Below are 17,251 nucleotides of genomic sequence, written 5' to 3' on the forward strand. Positions count from 1 at the left end.
ACTGTGGTTTTAACTTGCATATCTCTAGGGAAATTTCAAAGATAATTTTTCTAGGAATCTCTGCATGTATGTTTGTGAAAGTTATTGCATATGAACATATGCAAGAAGTAAATTGTTTTTGATGAAGTCTGTTTAGTAGATAGAGAAAGCACTTCAAAACATCCAGTACCCTTGTAGGATTAAAATAAAAAACAAACAAAAATAGATTCTAGCTAACTAGAAGCAAATTTCTTTAATCTGATAAAAGATATCTATGTCAAAATTCCCTAGCAAACATGATACTGAATAGTGAAATATGAAAAGCTTTCTCCTGAGCTAGAGAATGAAACTAGGATGCCTGCTATCATAATTCTGTTCAGCATTGCACTGAAGGACTCCTACCAGTACAAAAGCCAAGAAAAGTAAATAAAAATATATGGATCACAAAGGAAGAAATAAAGCTGCCATTATTCACAGGTGACAAGATTTTACATGGAGACATTATAAAAGATTCAATATATAACCTATCAAATATAATAGCTGAATTTAGCAAGACCATTATAGTCTATATATAAAATCAATTTGTTTGATTTCTATACCAAGAGCAAACAACTAGAAAGTGAAATTAAAATTATTACCATTTGTAACAGTATAAAAACCAAATGCCTAGAATAAAGAAGATAGGAAAGATCTCCATATAGAAAACTATAAAGCATTTTTGAGAAAATTTTAAGAAAACAAAAGGATATACATAGGTGGGAAAACTCAATATTGTTGATATAAATTATCCCTACATTGGTTTCTAGAATCAATGCAATTCAAATCAAAATGACAGTAGGGATTTTTATTTTTACAACATTAATGAGCTGATTCTAAAATTTATATGGAAATGCACTGGGGCCAAGAATCGCCAAGAAAAAGTACAAAGTTGAAGGACTTACACGACTAGATAAAAGACTTGTTATAAAGTTGTAGTAATTAAGACAGTGCAGTATTTGAACAGGATAATCTAGAAGCAGACATGCGTATACATAGACACTCACTTGATTTATAACAAAAATAGCACTCCAGAGTAACAGGAAAAATGCCCTTTCAGTAAGATGCTGGGTTAACTGGATACGCATTTGGAAAACATCAAAATGTTACATTTCAAATGAATTGTAGGTCTAGACATGAAAGGTAGAATGATGCAGTTTTTAGAAGTAATTATTTGGGGGTAGGCAAAGATTTCTTAAATAGGACAGACATACACACTAACAAAAAAAGAAAAGATTAATAAATTGGGCTGTATTATTCTGAGAGTGTACAGGAAAGTCACAGACTGAGGGAAGATATTTATTTTACCTATAGCCAACAAATGGATTCATCTCTAGGATGGTTTAAAGAATGCTTAAAAATAAGAAAAACCCAACAGGAAAAAAAATGGGCAAAAACTTCAACAATCAATTCTCCAAAGAGAGCATTCTAAAGGTCAAACAACATGAAAAATTGCTCAATCTCATTGATCAAAGTGCAATGCAAATTAAAACCATTACAAGTTACCAATGCTGGGGAGGAATTGCAGCAACTAGTATTCTCATATATTGCTTGTAAGGAATTAAACTTGGCAAAACTACTTTGGAAAACTGTTTGGCAGTATCAACTAAGTAATCATAAATGTGACCAGCAAGTTCACTCCCAGCTATAGACCCATAAAATACATTCATGTATATCCCAAAAGACATGTTAAAAAATAGTTACAACCCCAACAAAGATCCACGCACTGCTACAGCTGTAGATGCACTCATCCCACCAGTTCCTGGACTTGCCATTGGAATGAGGAAGGAGATATCTAAGCTGGCCTGTGCATACAGTAAAACAACAAATTTGACTGGATCTATACTGTTGGAACTCAACCAAGAAATAGGAGAAGTGCAAATTGTAGCGCTCCAAAATCTTACAACTACAGAGTATTTACTGTTAAAAGAACATATGGGATGTGAACAGTCCCCAGGAATGGGTTGTTTTAATTTGTCTGATTTCTCTCAGACTGTTCAAGTTCAGTTGGACAATATCCACCATGTCATAGATAAGTTTTCACAAATGCCTAAGGTGCCTAACTGGTTTTCTTGCTTTCACTGGAGATGGCTGGTAATTACAGGTATGCTTTGGTTATGTAACTATACTCCTATTATGTTAATGTGTGTGCGCAATTTAAGTAGTAGTTTAAAACCTATACATGCTGAAGTTACTCTACAAGAAGATATGTCAAAGAAATAATCAATCTTCCCATGTTTTCTTCCGCCTGCTACTTCTATAGCTTTTCGTCTTCCTTCCTAATTACAACCCTTAAATAGAATTCGTGCCTCATATCAAATTTATCGAGTATCATAATTCTTCCAAGTGGTAAAGATACCTCAAGACAAATGCTGGGCATAGAAGCTACAGGGCATAAATATGCAAAGAAGTAAAAAGCTAACCATTTCAAACAATAAGGCTTCTCTCTCTCACTTACCAACTTTACATTTCCCTGTATGGCCCCGGAAGATGACTGGTTAGCCAGAGACGGGTAAGTTTCCTCAAGGGAGGAACAACCTAAGACAGGCACAGTCGCAGGGGGGCCATCAGGTGAGAAATTGGGGATCAACAGAGGTGAGGCTTAGAACCTCACCCCCCTATTCTGAGAGAAATCTTCTGCATACGTGGATGTTTTATTGCCCTTGTCTAGCTTGGATTAACACATAGTCTACAGGCACACACCTGATCATCTACATTTGCTCTCTTACAACACTAAACTATGTTTTCTACCTTTATCTTGTATCTACCTACCACTTCAGCATTTTATTAAAAATAATAATAATAAAGGGAGAAATGTGGTATCCACATATAAATCAAGTATAAACATCAAATGAGTATTCATATTTGAACTGTTTATAGTTCATAATGCATGAGCAAAACCGAAAGTTTCTGTGATGACTGCCCTTGTACTGTTCACCATGTAACTTATTCACTATGTAAGAATTTGTTCTCCATGTAAGAACTTGTTGGTTATGCTTCAGAAGATTGGAGACTGACGAAAATTAGGCTTGGGGAGGAGTAATGATTGTGCATTGAGCATTGACTCCCCTATACAGAATTTTATTGTTGTTAACAACCATTTGATCAATAAATATGAGAGATGCCCTCACAAAAAAAAAAAAAAAATAGTTACGAAAGGTTTTATTAATAGTATCCCCAAACTGGAAACAACTCAAATGCCCTCCAATAGCAGAATGGATAAATAAATTGTGGCATATTCAAAGAAATAAAAACTTTATAGCAGTGAAAATGAACTAATTACTGATACATGACACATGGAGTTAAATCTCTCAAACATGAGAAAAAAGCTTAAGGGAAAGGAATTCATATCGTATGATTCCAATGTATATAAAGTGAAAAAACAGACTGAAGTAATTAATGATATTAGAGTCAGGATAACAGTATTGTTTGCCTTTGCAGAGAAGCTGGAAAGGGACAGGAACAGGCTTCTGGAACGCTGTTGATAGGCTATGTCTTTTTTTTTTTTTTTTTTTGGTATCATTAATGTACAATTACATGAGCAACATTATGGTTACTAGACTCCCCCCATTATCAAGTCCCCACCACATACCCCATTACAGTCACTGTCCATCAGCGCAGTAAGATGCTATAGAGTCACTACTTGTCTTCTCTGTGTTGTACTGCCCTCCCTGTGTCCCCGCCCCCGCTACAATATGTGTGCTAATCGTAATGTCCCTTTTTTCCCCTTATCCCTCCCTTCCTATAGGCAATGTCTTGGTCTGAGACGTGATTCTGTCGGTGGTGTTTTCTTTATGAATATTCATGAAGCTATACAACTATGATTTGGGCACTTTTTCTGAATATATATTATGATTCAATAAGAAGGTATTAAGGAAAGAAATGGAGTACAAAAATCAAAGGACGGGTGGAAGGAAGAGGGGTCTGGCTCTGGGTTTGATAGCAGCAGGGGCTCCAAAGTCCCCCGGGGTGGTGGTAAATACCTCTGCAAGGAAACGCAGTGGAGTAGTGAGGCTCTTAGAATGAGGTTTTCAACCCCAGCAATGATGCCTGCACCCCGGTGTAGCCCCGAATCAGCACATACTAACAAAACCAAAGGGAGCTTGATGGGCTGGGACAATGGAGGCTGCCCTGTGTGGATGGAAGACCCAATGATCCAAGCGCTCCTCCCCTTCCCCACCCAGCCTCCTGCATCACATCACATCTTTCTAAAAGGAAGTATCCAAAATTAGAAACAGGGAGGAGATAGAATTTGTGCCAATAATGGCTGGAGGTAAACTTTCCAACAACCCAGCAGAACGGGAGCTTGTGTCAAGTTTTAGGGAATGAAGTAAGATCTCTTTACACATTTAAACTTGAGGACTGAGATTCTTACCAGACACATGGAAATGACAAACTTTTTTTTACCCTGTTGAATAGACTTCCTCCTTCTTCCCCACTCACCCTTTCTTCTAATAGTTTCTCACCATCACGCTAGGAGCAGTGAGGAACAACCAGTCTCTGATACATCTTAAGGATGCTCTTATGGGTATATCCAGGATTTACTATATTGCCCCAAAATTTGTTCTGATGTACTAAAATGAACATATGTTTGGAGTTCTCTCCTCCCCTCAAAGACATTTGTTATTAAATTCACTACACCTCTCTGTATTTTGTTGGCTTTTCTGGAATATTTTTTGCCAAGTTCTTTTTCCGCAAAGTTGTCCATCTCAGCAAAGTTCGGTGATATGTTCCATTTGTTTGATGAAAAACTCTACTACGTGTTCTTCTAAGCACCTGAAACAGCAAAATACAGCATTTGTAGGGCTCATTTCACACTCTTGTTAAGGTGATTGGGTTCTGTTCTATCTGCAGGATAGACTGAGAAATATTGTGGGTAGGGGCTGAGTCTCCCAAGTTCTATGACCCCAGCTCCCAAGCACGTTGCACTGCCCACAGTAGGAACTCTAAGTGGTCACTGCTGATGTGGCTTACAGAGCTACTAAAGGCTTGGATTTTATAAACTTGCCTTTATTAAGATCATTTACATAAATATAACTCATCAGTTCAAAGTGAACAATTCTAAGTTTTGGCAAATGCTACAACTGTGTTAAATATCACAATTAAGATACAAATACATTTATCATCCCAAAAAGTTTCCTCTGTTTCTTTGCAGTCAATACCTTTCCAACCATGGCATCTGGCAATCATGGCTTTGCTTTCTGTCACAATAGATGCCTTTTCTAGACTGTCATATATTTGCGATTACACAGTATATACTGTTCTGTGAGTGTCTTTTTCACTTAGCACAATGCTTTTGAGATTCTTCCATGTTGTTGCATGTAACAGTTGCTTGTTCCAATTGCTACACAGCCTCTACCAACACTGTTTGGTAAGTCTTACTAGTTTTAGGCATTCTAGTGGTTGTATAGTGGTGTCTCATTGTCATTTTAATTTGCATATTTTCATCTGGTAAATTAAATGGCTTATTTGCCATTTGTTTACCTTTGGTGAGGTGTCTGTTCAAATCTTCTGCCCTTTTTTTAACAATTGGGTTATTTTACTATTGAGTTATAAAATCTCTTAATATATTATAGATACAAACCCTCATCATACATTCATGCTTTGTAAATATTTGTTTCCAATCTGAGGCCTGCCTTTTTATTATCCTAACGGTATCTTTTGAAAAGCAAAAGTTTTAATTTTGATCAGGCCATGTTTATCTATTATTTTCTTTCATGGTTTGTGATTTTTTTTTGTCTTAAGAAATCTTTGCCTAGCTCAAAGTTATAAATATTTTCTCCCATGTTGTCTTCTAGAAGTTTTATCATTTTAGTTATTACACTTAGGTCTAAATCCACTCTGAATTAAATTTTGTATATAGCATGAGGTAATGGTCAGGTTTGTTTTACTGCATTTGGATATTTAATTGTTCCAGCATTATTTGTTGAAAAGAACATCCCCCTCTCTCCATTGAAATATCTTGGCACACTCACCAAAAATCTATTGAGATTTTATATATATAATCTATTGTTTTGACCTATATATGTATCTTTGTACCAATAGCACAGTAATTTGCTTTATATCAAGTTTTGAAATCAAGTAGTTCCAACTTTTTTGTTCTTTTTCAAAATTATTTTTCCTGTACTAGCTCTTGTATTAACTCTTTCAAATTACCACACAATTTATAGAAACAGTAGGTCAATTTCTACCAAAAATCCTCCTTGGATTTTGATTGGGATTGCACTGAATCTCTAAAACATTATCTTAACTTTATTGAGGGTTATGATCCATTAATATGGTATACCTCCATTCATTTAGTTCTTCTTTTTCAGCAATAGTCTATGGTTATTAGAAAACAGATATTGCACATATTTTCTTAAAACTGATTCCTAGGTATTTCATACTTTTATGTCATGATACTGGTGTTTTTCCTAAGATTTCAATTTCCAATTGTTTGTTGCTAGTATACAGAAATACAATTGATTTGTATATATTGATCTTCTATCTTCAAATCCTTGATAAACTCAGTTTTTGGTGCCATTAACTTTTTTGTAGATTAGGAATTTCTACATATACAATCATGTCATATGTAAATAAAAGTTTTCTTTCTTTTCTTCCACTTTGTACACCTGTTACTTCTATTTCTTACTATATTGCAATGGCTAGGGCATCCAATACAATGTTGAACAGAAGTGGTAATAGTGGGGGGGGGTATCCTTGTCTCACTACTGACAAGTGGGAAAACATTCAGCCTTTCAACATTAAGTATGATGATGTTAGTTGTAGTTTGTTAGTTTTTTTAATTGAAGTTTTTACTACTTTCATGCCTAGTTTCTTGAGAGTTTTAACAGGAAGAGTAGTTAAATTTTATCAAATACTTTTTCTGTAACTATGGAGATGACCATACAGTTATTCTTTTTTAGTATATGAATTGAATCACACTGATTGATTTTCAAGTGTTAAAACAACCTAGTATTCCTGGAACAAATGCTACTTTTGTCGTGATATGTTATCTATTTTATATATTGGTGGATTGAACTTACTCAAAAGTTTTAAGGATTTTTGCATCTATGTTCATGAAGGATATTAATCTATATAGCTTTCTCTTTTTTGTAATGTCTTTGGTTTTGGTATTATAGCTATTGCTGCCTTCATAAAATGAGTTGAAAGGGATTTTTTCTCGTCTTTATTTTCTGGAAATCTGTGTAGAACTGTCATTATTTCTTCCTTAAATATTTGGTAAAACTTAGAAGTAAACCCATCTGTCCCAGAAGTTTTCTTTGTGGGAAGATTTTTAATGAAAAGCCCATTTGTTTAATAGATAAAGGGCTCTTGAGGTTATCTATTTCTTCTTAAGTGAGCTTTAGTAACTTGTGTCTTTCAAGGTAATTTTTCCATTCCATCTATGTAATAAAATTTATTGGCATTAAGGTGTTCATAATATTTCCTTATTATCCTTTGCATCTGTATGTTCAATAACAATGTCCCTCCTTCAGGTATTATGTTTGGTGCACATGGTGTGGGGGATCGCGGGGAAGACAGTGTGGCACGGAGAGGGCAAGTGGTGCATCTGTGGCATCTTGCTACACTGATGGACGGTGACTGCATTGGGGTATGGTGGGGACCTGATAATATGGGTGAGTGTAGTAACCACATTGCTTTTTCATGTGAAACCTTCATAAGAGTGCATATCAATAATACCTTAATAAAAATTTTAAAAAATATGTCCTTTCTTCATTCTTGATATTGGTAATTTGCATCTTATGTTTTTTTGTTGATAAGTCTGGCTAGAGGTTTATTGACCTTTTCAACAGAAAACAGCACATAGTTTCATTGATTTTTCTCTATTCCTTTTCTGTTTTCTATTTCATTTACTTCTACTATCATTATTTCCTTCTATTTACTGTAGACTTCTTTTGCTCTCCTTTTTCTAGCTTTTTAAGGTAGAGGCTTAAATAATTGAATTTAGGCCTTTCTTGCTCCTTAATATAAGCATTTAATATTGTAAATATACCTCAAAGCACTGTTTCAGTGGCATCTCATATATGTTGAAATGTTTTTATTTTCTTTCCATTTAAAATATCTTTGGCTTTGCCTCCTACTATCTTTTTGTTTGTTTTTTGTTTCTGAATGTAAGCCTTTTTATTTTTATTTATTTATTTTTTATTAAGGTATCGATGATATACAATCTTATGAAGGTTTCACATGAGCAACATTGCGGTTACAACATTCACCCATATTATCAAGTCACCCCCACACCCCATTGCAGTCACTGTCCATCAGTGTAGTAAGATGCTGTAGAGTCACTACTTGTCTTCTCCATGCTATACTGCCTTCCCCATGACCGACCTACATTATGTGTGCTGATCATAATGCCCCTTAATCCCCTTCTCCCTCCCTCCCCACTCACCCTTCCCAAGCCCTTCTCTTTGGTAACCTCTAGACCCTTCTTGGAGTCTGTGAGTCTGCTGCTGTTTTGTTCCTTCAGTTTTGCTTTGTTGTTATACTCCACAAACGAGTGAAACCATTTGGTACTTGTCTTTTTCCACCTGACTTATTTCACTGAGCATAATACCCTCTAGCTCCATCCATTTTGTTGCAAATAGTAGGATTTGTTTTCTTCTTATGGCTGAATAATATTCCATTGTGTGTATGTACCACATCTTTATCCATTAATCTACTGATGGACATTTAGGTTGCTTCCATTTCTTGGCTATTGTAAATAGTGCTGCGATAAACATAGGGGTGCATCTGTCTTTTTGAATCAGGGATCTTGTTTTCTTCAGGTAAATTCCTAGGAGTGGAATTTCTAGGTCAAAAGGTATTTCTATTTTTAGTTTTTTGAGGAGCCTCCATACTGCTTTCCACAATGGTTGAACTAATTTACATTCCGACCAACAGTGTAGGAGGGTTCCCCTTTCTCTGCATCCTCACCAGCGTTTGTTGTTCCTTGTTTTTGGGATCTTGGCCATCCTAACTGCTGTGGGATGATCTCTCATTGTAGTTTTAATTTGCATTTCCCTGATAATTAGCAATGTGGAGCATCTTTTCATGTGCCTGTTGGCCATCTGAATTTCTTCTTTGGAAAAGTGTCTGTTCAGATCCTCCACCCATTTTTTAATTGGGTTATTTGCTTTCTGGGTGTTGAGGCTTATGAGCTCTTTATATATTTTGGATGTTAACCCCTTATTGGATATGTTGTTTACAAATATATTCTCCTATACTGTCCTCCTACTATCTTTTGACACATTGTTTATTTGGAAATCTGCTATTCAGTTTCCAAGTAGTCAGGGGATTTTCCATATATCTTTCTGTTAGTTGTTCTGCTATTGTTTGAGGTTCATGAACTTCCTGAATTTGCAGGTTTATAGTTTTCATCAAATCTGGAAAATATTCAGCCATTATTTTTTCAAATATTGTTTCTGCCTTTCTCCCACCTTCTTTCCTGGAGCTACAGTTTTGCCTATATACATCAATTAATATTTTCCTACATGTCACTGAAATTCTGTTTTTTCTTTTTTCTTTTTTTTTTGTCTTTTTTCTCTCTATGCTTCATTTGAATAGTCTATATTGTATGTCTTCAAATTCAATGATCTTCTGTCTAATCTGCTGGTAATCCTATTGTATTTTTATTTCAAACATTACATTTCTCATTTCTAGAAGTAACAGTTGGAGCCTTTTAAAATATTTTCCATTTCTATCTTTATTATGTTCATGTTTTCTTTTACCTGTTTGAGCATATTTTTAGGTTTATAATATGTGCTTTAAGGTCCTTTTCTACTAATTCTATCATTGCTGTCATATCTGGGATGGTTCCTGTTGACTGATTTTTCTGTTGGCTACAGGTCCTATTTTCCTGTGTCTTTTCATGTCTGTTAATTTTGCACTGGAAATTGTGAATTTCACATTGTTTGGTAGTGGGCTTTGAAGTATTCCTATAGGATGTTGCATTTTTTCCTGGCACAATTTTCAGTAACACGTAGAGCCATTTGCTCCCTTCAAGCTTTTAAAGCTTTGTACTAGTGGATCCAGAGAAGCTTTTATTCTGGGAATCATTTATCCCCACTACAAAGACATGAAGCTTCTGCCGACTCCACTCAGTCCCCATCTAAAACAGTGTCTCTCCATTCTGGTTTATGGGAACATAATGTATGCCCAGTTCCAGAAATTGTTCGACCTACTGCTTTCTGGTGAGTCTTTCCCCAGTCTTAGTTTCCTGTCCTGCATGGGAAGATCACCACTTAGCCCAAGGCTTGAGGAGAACCCTCTTTGTATTTCTGAACTTTTTCTGTGCAGGTTCCTCTTCTCTAGTATTCTGTCTACCCTGTAAATTCCAGCCCCTTTGGGCTCCCTGAACTTGATTTCTATTTCCCCAACTCACAAAGCTCAGTTTTGTTTAAGTTCCTCCCACCCTGAACTGTGGCCTGGAAACTACCCCCAGCACTAAGCTGAGGCCGTTGTAGGACTCCGTTTGTTCTTCTTCTCAAGGATTGCTCTACTGAGCTGCCTGTCACCGAATGCCTAAAAACAGTTGTTCATATATTTGTCTATTTTTTAGTTAATACTTAATATTTAGTTAATATTTTTAAATGTTGTAAACAGCAGGAGCATGATTTAATTTCCACGGCAGATAATTTGTCATGAACAGACCTGAGTTTTATTTTGTCCATCTTTTTATTCCTTAGGAACTTGCACCATGTATAAATACCAATAAATGAAGGCTTGAATAAATGTTATGCTCTGTCAATACTGTTTACCTTCAGTATTTGTTCCTCACTTATTTATAACCCTCACAACAGCAATTCTCAATATTTCTTTGGTTGACAATCTATACTAAAATTTTAATATTGAATAGAACTATTAGCAACACAACAAAATTAATAGATTCAAAACAACAGAAATAAATCAGTAATGCTCACAGCACAATGAACTTCCCAGCACAAGAATATCTTTTAAGGTGTCTATAAAGCAGTCCCTACTCACTTAGCCCCCATCAGTGTTGTGTTATTGTCTTAGCACTTAGTACTTCTTCTATTATGTTTCCCCAGCTGCAATAAAGCTCTTATTTTAAAAATGCATTTGTGTGCTAGAATTATGAGTGATTAGAAAAAAATGAAGCTTCTTATTATAACAGTAGTACGTGCATATTTTTTAATTTTAGAAAATACAGCTAAAGAGATTTTCAAAAACCACCCATAATCCTACCACCTAAAGACAACACTAGTAATATTGCTTTCCAGCCTTGTGACTGCATACCTGGAAAGCCAGCATAAGAGCAGGTGCGGCCCAGGTGGGAATGGAGCACGGCACAGATGGACCTCACTGGTGCACTTGCTTGTATAACAGGATGTCATGGACCTGGAATCTGTGAAAGAGCAATGAAGATATACCACGTTCCTAACAGCAGCTTAGGTTTAAGCAATTGCCAGGTGAGAGCCCATACAGGAATTAATAGTATCCCATCCTGGATTCAAAGTTATGCTTTGCCACTTAATAGTTCTGATTATGGATTAGTCACTTAACCTTCTGAACCCATTTCCTCCTCTGTAAACTCAGAATGTAACAGTATCTTCCTCCCAAGGTGCTTATGAAGATTAAATATGATGATCCTAATGAGGAAATTAAGGCTGTATGGCTTACAGTGGGCTTTTATTAACATAGGTCTTAATATATACACATGGATAATGTATTATCAGCTTATAATAAGTTATCATTTATTGAGACTGTACAGTCCTGATTGCCCTATATAGAATATTTCATGTAATCACTCAATAATCCAGTGAGATATTACCCCTATTTTACAGATAAGAAAACTGAATTTTTGAGTGTTAAGTGACTTGCTCAAGGTCACAACAGAAGAGGTGAAATCAGTACTTTGAACCCAGGAAGTCTGACTTCTGCTCACTCTTAACCACCATAATAACCTCTATGGCAGTACACATTAAATATTAACAGGCTAAATTCTGACATTTAACACCCCTGGGTGGGTATTACTGATTTTTTAAAATTAGGATATTGCATATAGTTTTTAAAATATAAAGCAAATATTTGAGAGTGTCTTGAATTTTCACAGAATGCTGGGGTTCTCCAGAACTCAATTTGAAAATTCCTGAGGCAGTTCACTATTGGGTAATTTTAATAGCTAGGAACTTCCTGCCTGTATCAAAGCTGGTTCTGTCGCTTTGTTTTTTTCCTTCACTCATCCTAATTTCAACCCTTGGGATCAGCTCAGAATAAGTCTGACTCTTCTTCCACATTGGTGATTTTAAAAAATGCAGGCCATAGCCTGTAGTCTCCTGTGAAGCTTTTATTATGTGCATGTGTGTGTGCTGGGTCACAATATAAAATGCATTTCTTACCATTGGTCCCAGGCAAAAGTTTGAGAGCCACTGTTCTGTATGACTACTCTTCAAGTATTTGAAGTCAGCTGTCCTATCCCATCACCTAAAGACATGGGACCTCCTTGCAGCATATGAATTCTCCCCTTCACTGTGCTGGGCATCAATATTTGACTCTGGCACTAGATTCACATGGGTCCCTCCTCAAACCTACTTAGGGATGACTTCCTTGACCACTCTTTCTTAAGAAGCACCACCCCATCTCTAGCCCCTTATTCTTATTTTTGTCAGTGCAAGTTTCACTACCCAATATGTTTTTATGTATCTCTGTTTATGATCTCCCCCAGTAGAATGTTCACCAATGAATCCCCAGTCTGTTTCCTGACACATAGTAGTAGCTCAATAAACATTTGTGGACTGAATGAATGAATGAGTACTAGGGATAGACACAGTTAAGCAACAGTGTATATAGAACTACTCATAATACAACTCTTTCCTTCAGGAGCTACATTATATAAAGATTTAACTCACCTGATTACAACTGTAGGCATGTTATCATTCTGTCATCTCATGTTAAAAAAACCTCTTTATTACTTATACTAAAAACACATATTTTATACGTTTATACATGTATATTACTGTGCAGGATATATCAATATATACTAAATCATGTATAGTGTTACTTTATATGGAATTTTATGAGATGTACATGAATAGTTTTGACTATATGAGATTTTTATCAATTCAGTTATAATGCTATGGTGCCTATTCAAAGTATTTTACATTTTTAAAGCACTCTCAGGTAAGTAATCCATTTAATATTTTTCATACGCTAAGAAAGCATGTCAGAAAGCTGGAAGGAACTTCAGCAGCCAGCTAATGAAGGTTAGATTTCATTGTCACCCTTTCATTTCACAGATGGGTAAACTGAGGCCCAGAGCAGGGAGGACATTTCCTGAGGGACACCCAAGGAGGAGTGGACCTGGGGTTAGAACTCAGCTCTTTGAGTTGTTTTCACACTCGCAGAAGTTGAGGCAGACTCAGAAGCCCATAACCCGCTCCCTCCCCACCGCCCCCAGCAGGAGGTGCGCCGTGATTATTATCACCACTTCTCAGGTAGGGACTCTGGGGACACACCTCCAACGGTGGTTTCTTCCCACCGCAGGTCACCGCCTAGCTCAGCACCGGGATTCTGCACGCACCCAACAGGCCGGGGGAAGGGGGAGGCTCAGCGGGTGTCCTATGGGGCGCGCCCTCCTCCCCACGATCCCGCGACCCGTCCCCGAAGGAACTGCCTCCTACCTTGTCGGGTCCCCCTGGGATGATTCTGGCGGGCCCAACCTCCCCGTCGCTGGGGCAACCACAGGCCTAACATTCTGGAGCCCACCTTCAGTCTGGCCAATAGTGTCTTCTGTTTCTTTAGCGTAAAAAGTTGTTGGCCAATCGTCAGAGGTCTTTCAAAACTCTCAGGGAAGCTGCTAGAATTTTTAGGGTTCGGGGTTAACTACGTCAGGACGGGTGGACAAACTTAACAAGGGCTTATCTAGGCGAATCTCAAAAATCTTGCGTTAGTCCAAAAGCCTTAGGAATTTGTTCGCCCAGAAATCCTAGTTCAAGGAATAAATCTAAGAGAACTAACGTTCATCCAAGCCATGTTTATAATAGCAAAGGAAAATGGTTACGGGCAATCACCTAAGGACAGTCACGTAATGTTGCCGGAGACACGCTGCAGAGCAGACACACTGATCTTGTCACTCCCCTGCTTAGAACCCTCCAACGGTTCCCCTTTAAATTTGGGATGAAATCCAAACGTCATTATTTAGGCTGTCCCTGGCCGTCTCTCGGATGTCAGCTCCTACCATCCAAGCCCCAGAAAAATCCCGCACCCACCACGCTCTCCTTCGGACAGTTCCTACAATAGGCCAACCTCGTTCTGCTCTCGGGCGTTTCCTCTGAGCTCTGTCTTAGGGTCTGAACCAAACTACCTCTTCTCGTTGAAGCTCTGCCAAAATGTCATTTCTTCACCGTTAAAATGGACATGAGCTCAATGTCTCAGGGAGTTGTGGGGATCTGAAATGAGATGCGTAAGTGGAAAAGTATAAGCTCTATGCATATGCGCGTGTTATTACAGTTGTTGATTACGGAAGCATTCATCAGGTGCGAGGCTCACCGAAGGACCGTAGGTCTTGCTGAGCTAAGTTCGTGCTGGAAGGGTCGGTATACAGCAGAGCCAACAGGTGTTAGAGGAGCGCCGCTAAGGAATACTCCCCCTCCACCTCCCGAGAACTCGGGAAGGCTTTTAGGGGAACCGGAGGTGAAGGATGTGTGGGATTCGAATGCGTGGTGAGAGAGTGGCGTGGGGGTACAGCAGGAGCAAAGCCCTGCAGGTGTCTCTGAGGATAAGAAGCAAGGACATCTGGCGGGCTGCCCACCTGTCGGGCAGGTGAAGGTGAGCAGGAACCTGAGCTCTCCAGGACAGCTGGAGACCATAGGGACGTTAGTTCCAACGTCCTTCCTGCGGCCGCTAGAGGGGACCCCCTCCAGGTAAGCGCAGGCCTCCAGCGGGGCACCACCTCCCCAAGTCTACCTCCCTACGCTTCAAACAAGCTTTGCGGTGAGGCCAATAACCGGGGGCTGTCCCGCCCACCCCCTCCTCGCAGCCACTCGCCTGCGCGAACTCCCCGCCAGATTCAGAGTGGCAGGTGTTCTGACAAATCAAGTCTCTGCCTTCGAAAGCAAAACACTGCAGCACCCCGGCAACTCGAGTTCGGGAAGGAATAAGGAGGCTGTGCCTCCGGGTTGCGCGAAGAGCCCGAGTCATTTATCTGGAACCTCCGATAGGTGGGCCTTAGAGGAAACGCGGCTGGTGAGTAGTGACTAAGACTGAGAGAGGGGGGACTTGGATTCAGCCTTCGTTTTTTCAGGAAAATGCATTTGGAATCATCTAGCGTCCCCTAGTATAAATACCTTTCTTTCTTGCCGTCGCTAGCGTTGTCAGTTTGCGTCTTGTTGCCTCAATGTTTTTTCCATTTTTGCATCGAGGGTGAGAGGACAGGGGGCATGGGTTTGCCTTAATAAAGGTGATGCCAGGCTCTCCGAAATCATGAAATGAAATGGAGTAACTTTGCCGAAATGATACCTCTACACGCCGGCTCGGGCTTCCTGGCAATAGCAGACGGTGGAGTTAGCAGGTGGGATGAGGGGAAGCATTCTTGATCTACTCGGGCCGCTGGAAGATGTTTCCAGCTCAAGGGAGGGAGGCGACTGAAGAGTGTAACCCTTTAATGAGCCAGTGCCCAGGAAAGGAAAGCGCTTGGCATGTAACTGGCACCCGCAAAGGGCGTGTTTTATTTATTTTTAAAGATAGAGCCAAATTCTAATACAGACCCTACTCTTCGCAGCCATGAGCTGTGGTTCTCTTATCTAAACCTACTCCGTGGGTTGGTGCAATGTTTCATTGAAGTGAAGGGTAGGGTCGGGGGTGAAGCAGAAGCAAGCACCTAGTGAATTATCTTTCCATTCTGAGTCAGTGCCCCTGTGCTCATGGTGGCGTAAGGGCCTCAGAATTACAGGGTGGCTGGCAACACAGAGTTGGCACGTTGCCTCTTGGGCATATGTTAGCCCAGCAAAAGTGCTTTGAGGTCAGGAAAAAAGAGACTCTAGGCAAAGAATGTATGCCTTAGAGGACAACTTGCAAAGAGTTCCTCAGAGGTTTTTAGTCCAAACTCCTACCCAGCTGAGGGAGAGAGCCTTCTGTCTTTGTAGGCGATGTCTCAGAGTCCTGGGGATTCCTGACGCAGAGACAAAATCTATTTTTTAACAGCAAATCAAATGACAGCAACAAGAACCCCTACAAACAAAAGCAAAAACAGAAGCCTGCCTGAACAAGCCAGCTGACCCAGAGGAGGTTAGGAGGCCTGGATTCCTACCTACCACCTTGGCATGTCCCCAAGACCTGTTTGCTCTCTCTCTGACATCCTGAGGGTTAGGCTGGGCACAGCTCTTGTATCTCTAGAGTTGTGGTTGGTGAGGCCTGAGTGAGTAAGCCATTCCAGTCTCGACTGTGAAGCAGCCACCGTGCACCAGGTGCTTAGCAGGCCTGCCTTCAGCTAGTCAGTGCGTAAGTATGGAGGTCACTCTGCCAGACTCTGAGCTAGATCTTGGGAGGAAGCAACTGAACAGGGAATTCAACAAACACCTTCCCAGAGCTTGTGCTCCAGTGCTTTTCAGATCCAGGCTGAAAGCCTCCCAGGGTCTCTCAGAGGTGGAGAAAGCCCTGGGCCACCCTCCTTCCTAAGGCTACTTTATTAAAAACTTAACATATGTTAAAATACATAAATATAACACAGTAATGCTTTTCATAGACACATAAAAGAATAGTGGAGAATAAATATGCTTTCACAAGACTACAAACAAATATTCATAGGGCTTTATAATCAGGGAGGTCTGATTATGGAATGTGAGTTATAAAGTTGTCTGTACCATATACACATACATACACACACTAAATGTATAACCTCATCCAGAGACAGCAGCAATAGTTTAATTTTGATGCCTTCTGACAAAGGAGACCTGGGTCAGTGGTCTTCATGGCTGCCTTTGTTCTAAGCCCTGCACCTGGTGTCTCCTAGGTGCTGGACACAGTGTTACCCCTGTGACATGTGACTGTTACTCACACCAGGAACCACAATTCCTGGGCCTGGGGCTAGATATCAGAAGAAACTAGAAGTTACAGGAAAAACAGGAAGCTTCCTGAAGCCTCAAGGCATGACACATAGTAAGCCCTCAATAAATATTTGTTGTACGAATGTGTGAAAAAAAGAAAGGAATATTTTCAGGTAAATTAAATAAACTGAAAAGAATAAAATGAATACCAACAATAGCAGACATTCATTGACCACTGGCCGTGCATGCAC

At 39.1% G+C, this 17,251-nt stretch overlaps 2 protein-coding genes across 8 annotated transcripts in view; one reads left to right on the forward strand and one right to left on the reverse strand.

Annotated features, from left to right (window-relative positions):
- The window catches only part of STPG1 (sperm tail PG-rich repeat containing 1), a 57,678-nt gene extending 42,699 nt beyond the window's left edge, over positions 1–14,979 (reverse strand). The window contains exons 1-4 of one of the 4 annotated variants that reach the window (XM_036914726.2): positions 14,506–14,977; positions 14,263–14,405; positions 11,254–11,362; positions 4,657–4,791 (exon numbers count right to left, since the gene is read on the reverse strand). In XM_036914726.2, the coding sequence (XP_036770621.1) occupies positions 4,657–4,723 (67 nt within the window). In that variant the 5' untranslated portion in view covers positions 4,724–4,791; positions 11,254–11,362; positions 14,263–14,405; positions 14,506–14,977. Of the gene's footprint in view, positions 1–4,656; positions 4,792–11,253; positions 11,363–13,637; positions 14,215–14,262; positions 14,406–14,505 lie in introns of those variants that run through there. The other 3 variants (XM_036914727.2, XM_057499848.1, XM_036914728.2) reach the window with 3 other exon arrangements.
- A 23-nt stretch (positions 14,980–15,002) lies between these two features.
- NIPAL3 (NIPA like domain containing 3) overlaps positions 15,003–17,251 on the forward strand; it is a 49,222-nt gene continuing 46,973 nt past the window's right edge. Inside the window, exons 1-2 of one of the 4 annotated variants that reach the window (XM_036914722.2) lie at positions 15,012–15,201; positions 16,159–16,242. The gene's annotated coding sequence lies outside the window, so the exon portion shown is untranslated. Of the gene's footprint in view, positions 15,202–16,158; positions 16,243–17,251 lie in introns of all 4 variants that reach the window. The other 3 variants (XM_036914724.2, XM_036914725.2, XM_036914721.2) reach the window with 3 other exon arrangements.

The sequence above is a fragment of the Manis pentadactyla genome, chromosome 4 (assembly GCF_030020395.1).
Source record: "Manis pentadactyla isolate mManPen7 chromosome 4, mManPen7.hap1, whole genome shotgun sequence".
Classification (NCBI taxonomy): domain Eukaryota; kingdom Metazoa; phylum Chordata; class Mammalia; order Pholidota; family Manidae; genus Manis; species Manis pentadactyla.